Source organism: Saccopteryx bilineata, chromosome 2 (genome assembly GCF_036850765.1).
Source record: "Saccopteryx bilineata isolate mSacBil1 chromosome 2, mSacBil1_pri_phased_curated, whole genome shotgun sequence".
NCBI classification, from domain to species: domain Eukaryota; kingdom Metazoa; phylum Chordata; class Mammalia; order Chiroptera; family Emballonuridae; genus Saccopteryx; species Saccopteryx bilineata.
Window position 1 is genome coordinate 368,584,748 of NC_089491.1, and position 16,219 is coordinate 368,600,966.

The window sequence follows — 16,219 nt, forward strand, 5'->3', positions numbered from 1 at the left end:
GGCGCGGCAGCTCGGCTGATCCCCATCCAGTGCTCCCCGAAAGCCCCACGCAGAGTAGGGGGGGTGGAGGAATGGTGCCCCCTACCCGCGCCTCTGGCAGAGTGGCTGTAAAACACCTCCGGCGCCCGGCTGAGAGCGTGCGTTCTTTAAAAAAGGACATCGGTGGCTACGATTGCTCTACCCGAGGGAAATGCAGCTACCGCAGCCGGCCCCACACCGGCCCCAGAGCTAGCCTGCACTGGGGAGAAAAAAAATAAAACATAAAACGGGGGCGAGCGGAATTGAGAGGTCGGCCCTTGCCAGTCTCATTAAGGAGCCGCGCGCGCCCCCAGGCTGGGAATGCGGAATGGACACGTGGATAGGGGAGGGGACTGGAAGGAGAGCGGGCGGGGGGGGGGGGTCCTCCGTGGTGCGCGAGTCGTGGGCCGCGCGCTCCGGGGCCACGTGACCACGGGGAATCGGCGTGGGGTGGGGGGAGCGCGGAGAGCAAGCGCGCCAGGCTCGGCGCCCGCTACTGCCAGGGTGGGCTCTGAATCCCGGACGGGGGAGGAGGGCGGGCGAGCGCGAGTGTGAGTCTCTCTCGAGTCATTTACGGCGGAGCAGCCGGCGCGAGCGCTGAGGCGGCGGCGACTGCTTGGTGCAACTGTGGCTCCCCCCACCTCCTCTTCCTTTTTGCTCCTAGATTTTTCTCCCCACACACATCCATGGGGAGCCGGCCCCCGTGCCGGCACCTCCTCTCCGCTCGGCCCGGTAGATACCAGCTGCCGCCTCCTTGGCCGAGGGCTGCGCGGGCGCCGGGTGCCCCGGCCCTTGGCGTGGCGCCCAGGTCTGGCCGCCCGCAACCCGGACTGACGCTGCGCTACGCTCGCCCCAACTGACTCCGAGAGAGAGAGCGCTGATGCCTGGCTGCACCGAGACAGCGGCCGATCGGGCATCCGGGGGGCAGGGCGGGGGCGGCGGGGAAAAGAAGACGTCGGGGATTCTGAACCCCAGAAAAGTTCAAGGTTTCTGCAGGTCTCCCCAGGAAAGGCGAGGAGAGAGACGGAGCAGCGCGCCCCTTTGCTGAGACAGCGAGACCTGGTAGCAGAGGGGGGCGGCCAGGAGTTGCCGCGGGGCTGGCCGAGCCCCGCTCCATCCTACTACGTTTACGACCAGGAGGCTGGAGTCGGCACCCCAAGCACGCAGGGCTCGGATCAGGCCACTGGCCGGCTTTCCTTCTCCCTCGCTTCTCCAAGCCTCATCTCCATGGGGCAGCCCATTCTGGCCGCGCCACCCGCGTCCCAGCCGCGGCGCCGCGGCCCGGGCGGGCGGCGCTGAGCCGGCCTGTGTGCAGCCTGGGCCCTGGGCGAGACTGGAGAGAGCGCGCTGGGACCCAGCTTCTAGCTCTGCGAGGGGACAAGCTGCTGGTCGCCCGCCTCAGGCATTCAGTCCTGGCGTCGCGTAGGGTGGTGGCGACCCACATCGCCAGTCTCAGCACTGCACGGAAACTTTTCCTTCTCCAAATGGATTAAAGTTGTCCATTTTCTTTTTCTTTGCGAAAGAAATCATTCATTTGCACCTACCCTGGGATTTTTATGCTGGAGCTGCTGCAGGGCTCTTGGAGGAAGGAAGCCGCGCTATCCATGTAGTCTTTTTACAGAAACCGAAGAAACTGGAGCCTGTGTTGCAAATCTGCACCCTCGAGCGAGTTCGGATTCGAGCTGGACCGCGGGGCTTGGGGATCCAGCACTTGGCTCTAGGCAGCCCCCGAGTCGCCGATAGCCACCCGGGCCAGGACCGCACGTGCGTCTCCCCCCCTGGCCACACAGATCCTGCAGGGGGCACCAGCCCGGGAGGTGAAGGCTCCTCTCGCCGCTTGCTGCGCCCCCACCGGCTCCGAGGGTGTAGCCGGCGGCGCCTGGGACACCCCATCCTCTCAAACTGTCCCCGGATTGCACTCCCTGGCCCCTAGAGCCTCAGCAGAGACAGCGGGGCGCCAAGGCCATCCTAAATTGGACGTGACCAAGCCCAGACTAGGGGCTAAGTCGTCGTCGACTGTTGCCCCCTCGGCTACCACCCGCTCCCGCCTTGACCATGGCCCCAAGTATGTCGGGCCGAGGCGGCGCCGCCCTGCTCTGCCTCTCAGCGCTGCTCGCCCACGGTAAGTGTCGCGGCGCGGACTCGGGAGTGAAGATGCGGCGGTCGCCGCTGGAGGGGCACGGAGGAGACGAGAAAGGCGAGTCCCCATTCCCGGAATCGTAGCCACCGCTCTTAGCTTGACATCTCAGGCTGCAGCTCGAGTTACCTCCAGACCCCCAAGCGCCTTGGCGGGAGAGGAGTATTCGAGCCCCACCCTGGGGACCGAGCCCAGCCCAGGAAAAGGGGTTGAGAAATCACTCCAATCCTTTCCTGGTTAGTAAGAAGGGTCCAAACCCGAGTATCCGGGGGCGTGTCCGCGTACGGAGATCTATAGAGATCCGAAGGATCCACTAGATCGTGTCTGTGCCGCCCCTCCTGTCCCTCCCTTCCCCGCAGCCAGCAGGGCTGGGGACTGTTGGCATCCGCGGGGACCGTGTCTTCCCTCGCCCCCGGCTTGCAGGCTGTTGCGGGGCCGCGCCGCCCTCTGCCTCGCTTGCTACCGCGGTCCCCGAAAAAGGAAGTGGACTGACAGGGGCCTGGGGAGTCGCGGCGGCTCACCCACACGTCCTGCGAGCTGCATCTAAATGGCCGGCTTAGCCAAGCCAGGAGGGCGGGGGCGGAGGGGGGTCTAAGCAGCGGGCGCAGGCCGGAGCGGCGCGCAGCGCGCGGAGCAGGCGGGCTCCGCGCTCTCGCGTTCTGCAATCTGTTGCGTCTGCTCCCCAGGCTCGCCCCGGAATCCGCGGTAAAGGGGGTGGGAGAGAGAGGAGCTGGACCGGCGAGCTTTGGCAGTGGGACAGCAGGGATACGCTGGGGGACAGAGTGTCTCTGAACAGCCCCCTAGAATGGAAACTTCGATCCGACGGGAGGAGCCTGCATCCGGCCTTCCGCAAGCTGGAGGCGCTCCAGGAGGCGAGGGGCGAAAACCGAAAGGGGAGGGAGAAAGCTTAGGAGGCAGGAGAATGGAGAAGAGAGGACCTCTTCTTCCTCCCAACAAGGGACCAAACAGGCCTGGGACACGTTTCCCTAACCAGCGGGGAGTAGGTTGGGGGGTTTCGTCTCCTCGTGCTAAGGGGTGAACCAAGGGGTGAACCTAAACGGGCTGGAGAGAGGTTTGTTTAGATGGAGGGGGTGTGGGCTCTCTGGGTTGGTGGAGGACCCTCGATGTGTCTGATCTGCTGTAGCCCACCTCTGCCCTGTCTCTACGAGCCTGACTAAACTGGCAGTGAGAGCGCCCGAGGTCCCTAACCAGCAGCTTCTCGCCCAGACCAGGGTGCGTTGTCAAGGTTGAAAGCATGAGAGGAGTGGGGCTGGAATCTAGGGTCCATTGGGGAGCAGGCTGGCCTCCCTCTGCCTGTGGATTGCTTCTTCCATTCTGGGAGATTTTTTTGCATTCGGTTCACCAGACCCAGCGAACCTCAGTTCTTTATCAAAAGAATGGGCAGGACAGCATTGACGTGTGTGTGTGTGTGTGTGTGTGTGTGTGTGTGCAGGGCACCTGAATTCTCAGCTCCCTAAGCAAGACTGAGGCTGTGAAGGAGCTGAAAAGGTGTGGGAAGGTGGGCTCTGGGTGTCTGTGCCTGGAGCTATCGGGGCTGCACTGTGACCGCGCCCTGCTAAGCAGGAAATTTGAGCACCTGGAGGGAGGACACCCAGCTCTGGCCTGGGTCTAGGCGTGGTCTGCCCCACTTCTGCATCTTGCTGCCAAGAGTGCCCTCCTGAAAGCTGGCCATGGACCCACCCCTCCAGGTAGCTCAGATGCTCTTCCTGGGTTCCCACTGCCCACCTTCCTGAGTCCTCAGCCTGTTACGGAAGCTCTTGACTCCTCCCTCGCCCGCCCCAATCCTGCCTGCTTCCTAAGACCCAGCTGCAGCTGCCCTGCTGTCCCGGCCCTGCTCTTCTCGGAGTGCTAGCGCTCTGCCTCAGGTCTCTCTAGATGTCAGTGTCTTCTCTGTGCCCAGTTAGTCCTGGAGTGTTGGTGACAGAACTGTGGGCTGATTCTTCTATCCTTCCACACAGCCAGTGCCTGGGACATGCATGACCCATGTTTGGCTGATGATCAATAAAAAGCTGTTTGAGAAGATGGGGTGGGGGTTCCCCACTGAGCGGGCATTTCCCCCTTCTGATTTCTACTGGGTCCCTTTCCAAGCTCTTTCCCTGAGTCCCTAGCCCATGCCTCAGTCTCCCCTTCCTCAAGGAAGAGTACCCGCAGGTTCTTAAAGCTTAGGGACCCCCCCCCAGATGATGTGACCAGAATCACTGAAGTTTCTCCCCCCAAAAAACCTCATTTCCCTTGAGCCTTCCTTTTAAAAGGCTGCCTAACACCCACCCACCCAAACTATCCCTCTATCTAGGAAGATGGTGTGTGGATTTACTCTCACTCAATTCAAGCTCCTCTTGACTGGGAGTTCTGGGTTCACCCATGGTGTCGGGGCGTGGGAGCAGTTGCAATTTTCTGTGTGTCTGGCAGGCTACTAAAGCCGAAGGGTTCTGACCACACAGGCAGACTGGGAGCCAAACAGTCTAACTCTGGCGCCGGGGGGCAGGGTGACCTTGGGCTGCCTGCCACTTGTTCCCCATCTACCAGCAGCGTGGCCTCTGGCCCATCCCTCCCTTCTCACTTCCTACCAGTTCTACTGAGCAGATGCAGAGCCCAATACCTTTCGAGGGCCAGCTGAGCCTGTGGGGCAACAATCCCCACCCTGCGCCCAGTCTCCCGGCTTCCACCAGAGAACGTCTGAGAAAGCCATATTTTGTATCCATTTTCAGTTTAAATAGGAGTTTAGGCGGGCAGGTGGTGGTCAAATCTGTTAAAGCTGATTATGTCAGCCCCATATTCAATAACCTTTACTGGCTCCCACTGCCTATAGGATCAAAGATATACTTCTTGCCCCTGCCCCTCCCCCAGCGTCCAAGGCCCTTGATGATTTTGTATGAAGCTAGCTCTTCAGTTCTGTGGTACTGCCCTCCCTCCGCCCTCCATGCATCTTATGTGTGAACGCTCTTCTTACTTTCCTCTTTCTGTTTTTGCCCCTCTCAGCCCCTCCATCTGGAATACCCTGCCTCCAGGAATTCTTACCTAACCTTCAAGGCTGAACTCAAACATCACTCCTCCAGTGAGTCTGCCTAGATTACTACTTAGCCTCTCACCAACAGCCCCCATTCCTCCAACAGAAGTAACTGATCTCTTTTTAGTGCTGCCGTGGCCTTTCATGCTGCCTTGGCCCCCATGGGCTGCACTGCCTGTGTGTGAAGGGTGTGTGGGCGTATTTATACACGAGCCTCACAAACTTGCGTTTAGAGCAGGAGCCGTGTCCTCTTGGTGTTTGCCCCACTCTCCAATGACACATAGTAGGTGCTGAGAAAAAATGAATGGGGTGGGAAGACAACTATATATTGGGGGGGCCCTCCCAGTGTCAATTAAAAAGAGATCTCTGGGGCAGAAGAGGGGAGGGGGAGGAGAACAGGAAGAGAGCAATGGGATGGGATGGGGCAAGGCCATGCCACAACCCTTGAGTGGCACATACAGGAAACGTGTGTGTGGAGTGACACTGTGTTATAACACAGCTGCATAGGATGTAGATGTAGTGTCCCATGGCGCTCTGAATACATGATTCCAGACGCATGTATCCTCAGCTTTGTGGTCACAGCCTGGCACCCGTGAGTTTCTCCTCCAGGTTGTATCCATGCTTCGCTCATCCCCTGATTACCTAAAAGCTGGGCTCCTTAGAGATGCAGGAGGAACACAGCAGGAGGACAGGATCAGCGCCGGGTCCTGGACAGCTCTCTCGCTGCTGGCTTGAGGAATGATGCTTGTTCCACCCCCTCCCCCCAACATGCACACACCCATCTTCTTTCTGGCCACACGGAGTCCTTCATCACAACATAGCCTTGTAATGTTTAAGACCAGTAGGTGGAGATGTGTGATAAGTTGGTGGCAGAAAATGAGTTTACTGAGGGTAGCTCAGTTGCCTGGCTGTAGGAGGTAAGGCCATTTTGGAATAGCAGGGTAGGCATCGCCTCAGCCCTCACTGGAGGCCTCTCTGGAACTGATAGTCCCCAGGCCTGCAATTGTGAATGAATTCTGTAGAAATAGAGACCCTGAGAGGCACCAACTCCCACCACCGGGATCTGCCCACCCACTGTGGGCAGGGTGTGTGTGTTGGCGGGAGGGCCTTGCTTTGTTGTTCTACACACAGCGATGCCCATCCACAGTGCCAAGACTGAATGAGGTCACAGAGCAACCCAGTCCAGCACTCGTGTGGGTGAGGAGATGGGCACTCGAGAGAGAAGGGTACTGGCCAGGGTCATCCTGCTGGTTGGTTCTGGAATCAGGACTCGCACCAGAGCCCAAAGGGTGTCCCCGGGTTGGCGGTCCTCCCAGCCCCTCAGCAGAGACTCCGCCACCTTTGTTCTCCCCTCTCTCTGAAACTCCGTGCCAAGATGTGCTTCTTGCCTCAGTCCGGCCTCGGGGCCCAGGCAAGCGAGATAATCAGACACCGAGTGCTTGAGTAAACCTTGCCAAGCACTTTGCCAAGAGGAGGCATGAAGGGGTTAGGGACCAGGTCTCCCTTGTATGAGCTGGAAGTCCAGTTGAGGAAACGAGAAAGAGTCTGAAATCGGAGTCCCCAGGATACGAGAGGCAGAGGTTCTAATCCTGACTTGGTCAACTTTCTGCATAGCCACAGGAAAGTCACCTCCCTCTCTGATCTTTTCCTTCTTTGACAAGAGAGGGGACAGTGCCCCCAAACTCTCTGCCCTCTCTCTTGTTTGATGATGGAGAAGCCTCTTGTTACCTCCCTTGGGTTTGTCTGCCGCCCCTCCCTTGCCTCCCCCCACCGATGCCCACATCAGAAGCTACCCAGTGGAGACATCCTTCCTCCCCATTTCCTCCCCGGGGTCTCCCTGCCTTCTTCTTTGCTAGTACTCAGTATAGAATCTTGGTAAGAGATTAATGAATCAGTTGTATGTGCTTTCATTTTTTTAACGAAAATAAATTTATTTTTCTGTTTTCCTTCTTTGTGTTTTTAAATGAAAAGTGGGCCTCCTTATCATCAATTCAGCTGGCTGTGCCATACTCCAGCGGTCCCCAAGGATGAGGCAGTGTATCAGGAAGTTCCGACACTCTGCTAGCTATTGCACCAGGTTCTGGAGGACAAACAGCCTGCGGGTTCGGTGTGGGGGAGGCACCGAGACAGGTGAAGCCAGTGCTGTAGCAGAGAGGGGACATGCTCTTCTAGGGACACAGGCTGAGAGTCCAGTCACATTATCTCCTTGCCTGCTTGCCCTTTTCAGCCCCTCCTCCTCTCGTACCACCCCAGTACGCGTGCGCATGCACACACATGCATGCACACACACACACACACACCCCTCCACCCCAGGCCTGCTGGCTGGCTGACAACCCAGCAGGATGAAATGGAAAATGGAAGCAATTACCTGGATTATTCGATGCTTGTTGCATGAATGAATGAATGCAAGAATGACTAATTCAGTGCAAAAAAAAGAGTAAACTGTATAATTGAAGAAAATCTGCTTGTGCCTGAATTATCTGGATAATTATCTGTTTTTGGAAAGTTCTGCTTTTAATCAAACCGCACTCCTTCCTGCTACATCATCACTCACCCCTTTTGGCCTGGGATGATAGGCACCAGATCCCTCTCTTCTCTTGAATGTCTTTTCCTGTTCAGTTCAAAATGGAGGCAATGGATAGGTGCTTTTCTGGTGGGATTTCTCAGCTTAGCTCTGTTTCCTAGGCCCATCCGTCAGGACCTAGGAAGAGTGATATGCCCAGGGTCACCTAGATAAATGGGATGGCACTCAAAATGGTCTCGGTTCTCGGAGGCGTCTCCATCCAAGAATCCAGGTCTGATCAGTATCAGACCTGACAAGGCAGACCCCTGGTCCTGAGAGAGAGCAGGCAGCCAGGACATCCTCAACCCTGAGCCCGTCCCAGGGAACTCAGCCCAGGAAGGGGCCAGCCCGTAAACCGATCCAGCCGCAATCACCCTGAGTGACATCCTCGCTGCTTTTCTGAGGGAGAAGAGGGGGAGGAAGGGGAAATGGTTTCTGCCTTCTGGGAGTGCCCACTATGACAAGAAACACTGAGTCTCATCTGCAGAGCGGCCCCCTCTGACTAAGGAGGCACAGTCCCAGCCCTTCGAGGTGGCCTTTGTCCCTTCACGTGGTCTGATGGCGAAAGGCGAGGTTATCAGACCCCACTTGCAGGTCTCCCCTGATCCCTGCTTCCTCCAGCCCCCAGGGCTGTGGAAAGCCTGGCTCGGGGCCAGAAGCCAGTGTATTTTTGGCGGTTTGGGACAGACAATGTAGCCGACTTGTCACAGTAGGAGACGGTGTCAGTGGGAGCTAATGGCGCAGGCGCACGCTCACAGGCACACGCGCACAGTCATGGGCACGCTCTGATACGATATGCTTGAGAGTTCTGATGGTCCTTTGGAGTTCATTCAGATCCGTGGTCTCATCTGATTCACACAGCAGGTGCTAGGTGAAGGCAGCTACTGTGATGCCCGTCTTACAGAGAGCGAAGCTGAGGCCCAGCAGAGTTCTGGTCACACCAGCTCTGAAGGTCAGGTTTTCTGGCATGGACTGTGGATGTCACCTTGTATCCCTCTCCACCTTGCACATACAGGAAATAAGCACCGACATGGACAGACAGACACACAGATCCATACAACTGTGTGACCCCATCTGACCCGGTGATCTCTCCTGTCTCGTCTTGAGCTGCTCTCCCCCGGGCTGTCTGGGCTTCTTCCAGTCCCTTGAGTGAGTCCTGCTGTTTTCCATGCGTGACCAGAACACGCTGCCATTCCTATGCCCTACTCAGACTTCAGGCCAGAGTGTTCCCACGCTTCCTCTTGGAAGCCTACCCTGGTGCTCAGATGAACAAAGACCCCCCGCCACCCTGCAGCTCATAGGTGATTTGCCCTGTTTGTAACTGCACTGCCTGACCTCTCTGCTGGCCTTAAGCTCAAGTGGACCTGGAAGGGGCGTGACCTCTTTCCTGCTGCCGTGCTCCCAGGGGCTGCTGGGATGTCTGGAATAAGGTAGACCTTTCATGCTTGTCAGGTAAGCCCGTGAATGCGCGCACGTGTACACGGACTTGTATACTTTCCCTGTCACTCAACAAGTATTCAGTTAGTGCTTACTACAGGCCACGCATGTGGTCTCACTCCATGAATTCAACAAAATCTCTGCACTCGTGAGCCCATGTTCTTGTGGGATGGGGAAGAGCACACAATAAATAATAAATATATAGAGTCGATTATATAATATGTTAGAAGGCAGAAAGTGCTAAGGAAAACAGGAAAAAGTAGGGAATTGGGAATTGCAGTGTGTGTGTGTGTGTGTGTGTTGGGAGACGTTGTGCAGTATTAAAATGAATGTTCAGTAGATAAGTGTCATTTAACATACTTGAAGGAGGGCAGAGAGCGAACTAAGGGAATATCTGAATATTACCGAGGGACCAGTCCTGGGCGGGTGTGGGCTTATCCGCTCCAGGGACAGCACGGGGGTCCAAGGGGCTGGAGCAGAGTGTGGGTGGGGAGGATGGGGGGAGATTGGGTGGGGAGGGAGGCCCTTGTATGACACTGACTTGTGGGCTGAGTGAACTGGGGATCTCACTCAGTGTGACTGTGGATGAATCTGTCTAGGGCTGGCCACCACAGCAGGGTTTGGAGCAGCCGTGGCCTGAGCTGACCCGCAGCTGCAGGCTTGCAGAGCTCCAGAACCTACAGGGATGGGACTGCCCCCCACCCAGGGCCGCGGGGAGGGACCTCTGTCTGCTCTCTTGGTTTCTTGCTCCTCACAGTCCTGGCTGTAGCTGCTGTTTCTGCCCCCCACGGCCCCCCCTGGCAGGCAGGACTGGGGTGCACAGGAAGCAGACTGCAGAAGAGACCGCTCAGAGACTGGCCCTGCCCCATCAGCTCTGTGGCCGTCATCATCTCTTCCGTTCCGTGGGCAGGGCCTCCGGTCTGTAAAATGGGGCCGCAGCACCAGGCGCTCCCGCAGCCACTGCTGGCTCAGTCCCCACGATCACTGTCGTGAGGGAGGCGAGGTGCCAGCTGGGGCACCGGGGACGCCAAGCAATCCTCAGTTTCCTTTGCAGAGTCGGATTTTTAACTAGTTATCCACCTTCACAAGAAATTCGCTGTGGGGGTTTGGGGGTGCGGGTTACACATACCGGCTTGGGCAGTGATCTTAAACCCCACTCTGATTTGGGGGGTATGATAGCCACCAGGATGTCTGCGGGCTGTTGTGCTCAGGGAATGCAAAATCGCATTTCCCCGAGTCCCTGAGCACCTGGCAGCGACTCGGGCTTACCTGTTGCTTTGACCTCTCTGCCTGTCCCTGTTTTATGTCTGCAAGCGCCCAGTTGCTGGCCCCCTCCTTCAACCACCAGCCCACTGCAGCTCATGCCTCTTAACCAAGGACGTGACCAACCCTGAGGCGACCCACGCTCTCTTCTGCCCTATGGGGAAAAGCATATAGGGCCTTTGTCCAATAGGAAGGAACCCTTGGATTAGAAATAGGAAAAAATTGTCATTTTCTCAGCTGCCAACAAAGCAGAGAAATGATCTCAATTTTCTGTGGCTGTTTTCAGCAGGAGAAAAACTGCCAGCCACCAACCCTGTGCACCCAAGGTCTGAAATGCTGGGGAAAGGAGGCTGGAGCTGGGGGAGGGGGTGGGGAGAGAGGCAGAGGGGCTGGAGTAGTCTGGAGGGCTGGGCTCCCCCCTTGGGCACTGCAGCCGTCTTCCCTGGGAAACCAGCAATCCCCGACCGCACACTTCTGTTGCAGCAGCTATTGAGCTGTCTAGTTAGCTTAATAGTATGAAGTATTAAGTGAGCACCTACTATGCACCAAGCCCTATGCTGGGCACCAGAAATGGTTCCCTGGGAGCCAGCAGTCCACTGCTGTTTCAGCTTGGTTCTGACGCTCGCTCATCACTCTCCTCCTCACCCCTTCCCTGCGCCTGGCTCTAAAACCAAACGTCCTGGCTTTGTCACTTTCTATGCGATTTTGAACTCGTCACTTAACCATTCTGTGCCTCAGTTTCCTCATCTGTAAATGATTATAAACGTACCCAACGTACAGGGTTGTTGTGGTGATTAAATGAGTCATTATTTCATGTCAAATATTTAGAATAGTATCTGGCCCTAGTAAGCGTCCAAAAATGATCATTGTCACTATTATTGTTATTAGTATTATTAGTACACGCCAAGCACTTAGTACAGACCGTGCTTTCTTCATTTTACTAAAAATGAAGAAGACCCCGGTACCTGTCCCACGAGGAGCATCTAAGGCAGAGTCCTGGGGACATGAGCCGTGTCTGCACAAATGGTGATAAAATGTAGTCCCAGGCATGTTGGAAGACACAGAATGTAGGGAGGAAGAAAACTCTCATAATTGCTCAAGGGGTCTGGGGAAGCTTCATGGAGGAGGTGCTAGCTCAGGAAGCCTTAACCAGGTTAGAGAATTCTGCCTCTGAGGACTAATAAGTCAGCATCTACTGTGTGTCTGATCCCCTGGGGAAGACAGAAAGCAAGGCATAAGTGGTCACTGGCCTCGCGGCTCTGAGACCCACGGGGAGAGCCAAGGCTGCCTGTGGGGGCGCAGTAGGGGGCTAAGAGCAGGGTCCATGCTTGATATCCTTTTCCTGGATCATCTCTTAACACCTCTCAGAACTTTGACCCTACCTTTCCTGCAGCACCAGGGAGCCGTTGAGTGTTATAGAGTGAGGGACCCAAGCAGGGTTCTCAACAGTGACTTGGTTAGGGGCAATTTGCAGCCTGGAGCAGTGTTGAAGGAAGCTGGTACAGCAGCGGGTCTGGGAGCAAGAGCTCTTGGGACAGGGAACGACCGCTAGACATCATCAGAGGTGCCACCACCTGGAAGAGCCCACTCTTAGAACCAGGGAGATGCATCTGGGTGTTGGCTCTGACATTTCCCAGGAGCCCAATTTCTCTTTTCTGCTCCCTGGTTTCCGCTCTGGGAAGACGGCATGCCGAACGAGAGGGGCAGCACTTGCAGCACAGGGCTCAGTTTTTGGAGCTCTTTATTACAGTACTTTAGCAGCCAAGGCCCAGAGAGTGGAGGGAACTTGTCTACAGCTCACAGCCGGTTCTGACCCCCTTGGGGTACTTCGCTGTCCAGTCAGAAGTCCTGGGGAAAGTGGCCGAGGACAAGAACCGAGAGAGACAAGGTCTTCCTCACTGTTGTTGTGAGAGAACCAGCCTCCTCCTCCCTTCTCACCCCACAGACAGCCCGAGGCTGAGGGTCAGATCTTCCCAGGGGTCACTGTCTGTGTTTGGGCTCCAGGAGAACCCCAGGAGCAGCCATCGTGTAGGGATGGGGGCGGGGTTTCAAGTTGCACAAATGTAGCTTGGACTCCCAGCCCTGTGGCCGTGTTGCTGGTTGCCCCAGGAGCCCCGGCCTGCCTGGTGGTCTCCCTGAGCCTCTCAACTGCCCCACCTGCTGAATGGGAGTCCCAGCATCATCTCTCCTGGGCGGGGCTGCGGCGAGCCTGAGACACCACAGTGTAGACGCACCCGGAACAGAAGCGGTGTGTCTGCTGGAGGGGTTCAGTAAAGGCACAGCGTTCTGTCTGTTTCCTTCCTTTCTGCCGGGAGCCAGGCCTTGCTGCCGGGAAGCACGTTTAAGACGGTGCCAAAGACTTCCCGGAGAGCTGCTTTCTGCTGGTTGGGTTGTTTGTTTTGTTTAGGGTCTGATTTCTCTTACCCTCAATGCCTCCTAGCAACACGCTGCTTGTTTTAAGAACAGCAGTGGCCAGCTGCTGGCCCCTCTCCCTCTCTACCTCCCTCCCTCTCTACCTCCCTCCTCCTTCCCTTCTCAGGAAAGAAGCCACAGGCATGTCCCCATTCCAGTGCCTCTCCAACCCTGGGGCGAAGGAGGTATTCCTGGGTCTGGCAGCTGGCCCCATGGCAATGCAATCTCTGGGTTGCTCAGGCCGGTGAGGCCACGGTTTCCCAACATCTGCAGCAGCCCCCACGGTGGGCCTGAAGCCTGACTGTACACCCACCAGACAGACGACCCGCCCTCCCAGGCAGCCCGCACCCTTGACGGAATCAGGTCTGGGTTTGCAGGGAATTCCCAACACGGAGCGGGCGTCCCTGGAACGGTTGCTCCCCCCCATCCTGCAGCCTGAGGGAGCAGGGACACCCTGGTCCCAGGGAGCCCTTCTTTCCTTCCAGGCTCAGATGCCCGGTCTGCAAGCAATAGGAAGAAAATGCTCCCCTAGTCGGGGTGTGGGGGGCCTGGTCACTGAGTTATGCACTTGCAGCTCCATCAGAACTCTGTGCACGGTCCCTGTGGCCATATATTCATCGTGACTCCCAAGGAGTCCCCTCCAACAACCCGATCCACCCAGAGGACCCCTCAGCTCCCCTCCTCCCACCACGTTCTTCCTCCTCTGCCTCGGGGAGGCTCTGCTTCCCCCCGTTCTTGCTCTCAGCAACACTGTACCCTCCAGCCAAGGCTTTCCTCCCACCGGAGTTGACTTGCCCCGTCTTTGAAAGATGGATTTACTGAGCCGGATCAATCCTGTCCAACAAAAATACACCATGAGCCACATATGTAATTTAAGTTTTTCTAGTTATCTCATGAGGAAAAGTAAAAAAAAAACAGTTGAAGTGAAGTTGTAATCATGTATTTTAACCAATCTACCCAAAAGATTATTTCAACGTGTAATCAGTATAAAAATTATTAATGAGATATTTTACATTTTTTAAATTTTATATTAAATCTTCAAACTCCCTCGTGCATTTTGCACTTAAATCACCAGTTCTCGCAATTCCAAGTGGCCCCCTGTCAGTTGCTCAGGAGCTACATGGGGCAAGTGCCCACCCTCCTGGACACTGCAGGACTAGGGTCTCTGGGGCCCTGAGGGCCAGTGAGCTGGGCCCTCTCCTTTCTGAGACTGTCCTGGAGATACCCTGCCAGCATGGACATGGTCAGCCCTCTCCGGCCCTGCCATGCTTCCTGCTGGCCGTGGTGACTCCCACTCATGCCTCTTTCCTTCCCTCCGTCTGCCGGGAGATCCTTGGGTCAGATGTGGTCACCCTTCTGCTCAGAACCCTCCTCCTCACTGAGAGCAAAAGTCAGTCTACACATCACAGTGGCTGACAGGCTGGCAGAGTCTGTCCCTTGTCCCGACAATACCTCTCTGACTGGACCTTCCCTCTCACCCACTCATTTCTGGCCGCGCTGTCCTTTTTGCTGTCCCAAGACACGTCAGGCACCGAGCCTTGGCAACCCTGGCCTTGCTGATTCTCTGCTTGGCATTGTCTCTCAAATAAACATGATTTACCCCTGTACTGACTTCAGGTCACCACTCAGAAGCATCTGACCAGAGCGGCCTTCCCTGGCCACTCCCCATCCAATATAGTCCTTCCCACCCTACTCTGCCCCCTTACCCTGCTTCCTGTTCCTTCACCTGCCTTCTTGTTCATAGATGGACACCACCACCCCTCTGGGGAGGAGGCTCCGGAGAGCAGGGGGCACATCTATGTCGTCCACTGCTCTGTCCCCCACACCTGGACTGGAATGAATGGATAAAAAGGTTGCTCTTTCCCCTCCTCTCACCCTCAGGGAGCCACTGGGAAAAGAGATCTGGGAGCTAAATGGGTGACAGGGACCAGAGGGGGGATTTATTTATTTATTCATTCTCACACTCATCTGCCATATCCTTGCCTTGTGGGCTTGGGTTTATAAGGAATTCCCAACAAACCTGCCCTGTGGCTCAGTTTCCACATCTATAAAATGGGATAATAAGAGCACTTTCTTCAGAAGGTTTGTTGTTCTGAATAAACAAATCAGTGCCTGTAATGTGCTTGGACCAGTGCCTGCCTTGTTGCAAGTGCTCAATAAAAGGTTGCTATAGTTTTATTCAGCACTGTTTTTGAAGGTCTACTCCCTGCCAAGCACAGTGACACACACTGGTCATGCAGCAGCAAGGATGGGGTTAGCGGTGTCTTAGACACTGCTGTGGGCCAGGATGCAGACAATCTCAGTGCTGTTCAATGCCAGGGTGGCAGAGGGGCAAGTGAATGGCCTCACCGGGACTTTGGAGAGGGGCAGGTATGGCTTCCTGTCAGTTTGCAGCAACTACTGCCAAAATTTCTGTGAGTTGAGGTCATCAGTATCACGGGGTGACCATTTGTCCAGAGCCTTGTCCATCCAGCTCCTGTAGGACACTGGAGAGAATTCAGCACAGCAGCTGGGGAACCTTGGCTCTGCCACTGACCTGCCAAAAGTCACTCCTGTTCCCTAAGCCTCAGTCTTCTGCTCTGTAAAATGGGCTAATAACAAACAGTACCTACATCTTAGATCTTGGGGAATCGATGAGCTAATGTATATAAAGTCCCCAGCACAGCCTGATGCTTAGTAGACAGGTGATGCTGTCGTTACCCATCAGTGAAGCGCTGGCCGGAGGGAAGAGAGGCAGTGTGGATCTCCTGGCACGGACCCCTGCGTGCTGCTGGCACCCCATCAGTGTTTGCCCCCTGCAAACCTCTCTGGACTGTGGCACAGAGGGGCTGCTCAGTGAGCTGAGGTACTTCAAGTCAAAGAAACCTGAGCCAGGGGCACTGGATAGGAGTTTCAGGCCCCTCCTATCCTTGAACCATCCTTACTTGAATGATAGAAAGACTAAGGTCCAGAGAGGCCTTAGCTCAGCTCACCCAGCAGTCAGTCGGGGCAAAGCCAGGAGGAACACCCAGGTCCCTGACGCCCAGTCCAGTGGGCTTGTTTTTGTCTTCAGAGGTTTTGCAAGTAGATGGAGGGGGGGACAGTATGGGCAACAATTGCTGGAGGAAGCTGGTTGGTCACAGACGGGGTGACCCTCACCTCTTGTTTGCCCAGAGGCCATATCTCGAGGACTGCCTCAGCAGGCATGATGTTTACATCGAGTAACCAGATCTCATCTCCAATAATCACATCACAAACAGCATGGAATGCACCTGTGGGAAGGCTTTGCTAAATGTGCAAACCGATGTTTCCACCATCTCCCTCCCTAGGGCCTCCCCCACTCCCTCCCATATCATGTACACACACGCACACATGCATGCAC

At 56.0% G+C, this 16,219-nt stretch overlaps 1 protein-coding gene across 1 annotated transcript in view; it reads left to right on the forward strand.

Moving 5' to 3' along the window:
• The first annotated feature begins 522 nt into the window (after nt 1-522).
• The window catches only part of TMEM132E (transmembrane protein 132E), a 63,847-nt gene continuing 48,150 nt past the window's right edge, over nt 523-16,219 (forward strand). Inside the window, exon 1 of the mRNA XM_066263336.1 lies at nt 523-2,140. Within this exon, the coding sequence (XP_066119433.1) occupies nt 2,074-2,140 (67 nt within the window). The 5' untranslated portion in view covers nt 523-2,073. The remainder of the gene's footprint in view (nt 2,141-16,219) is intronic.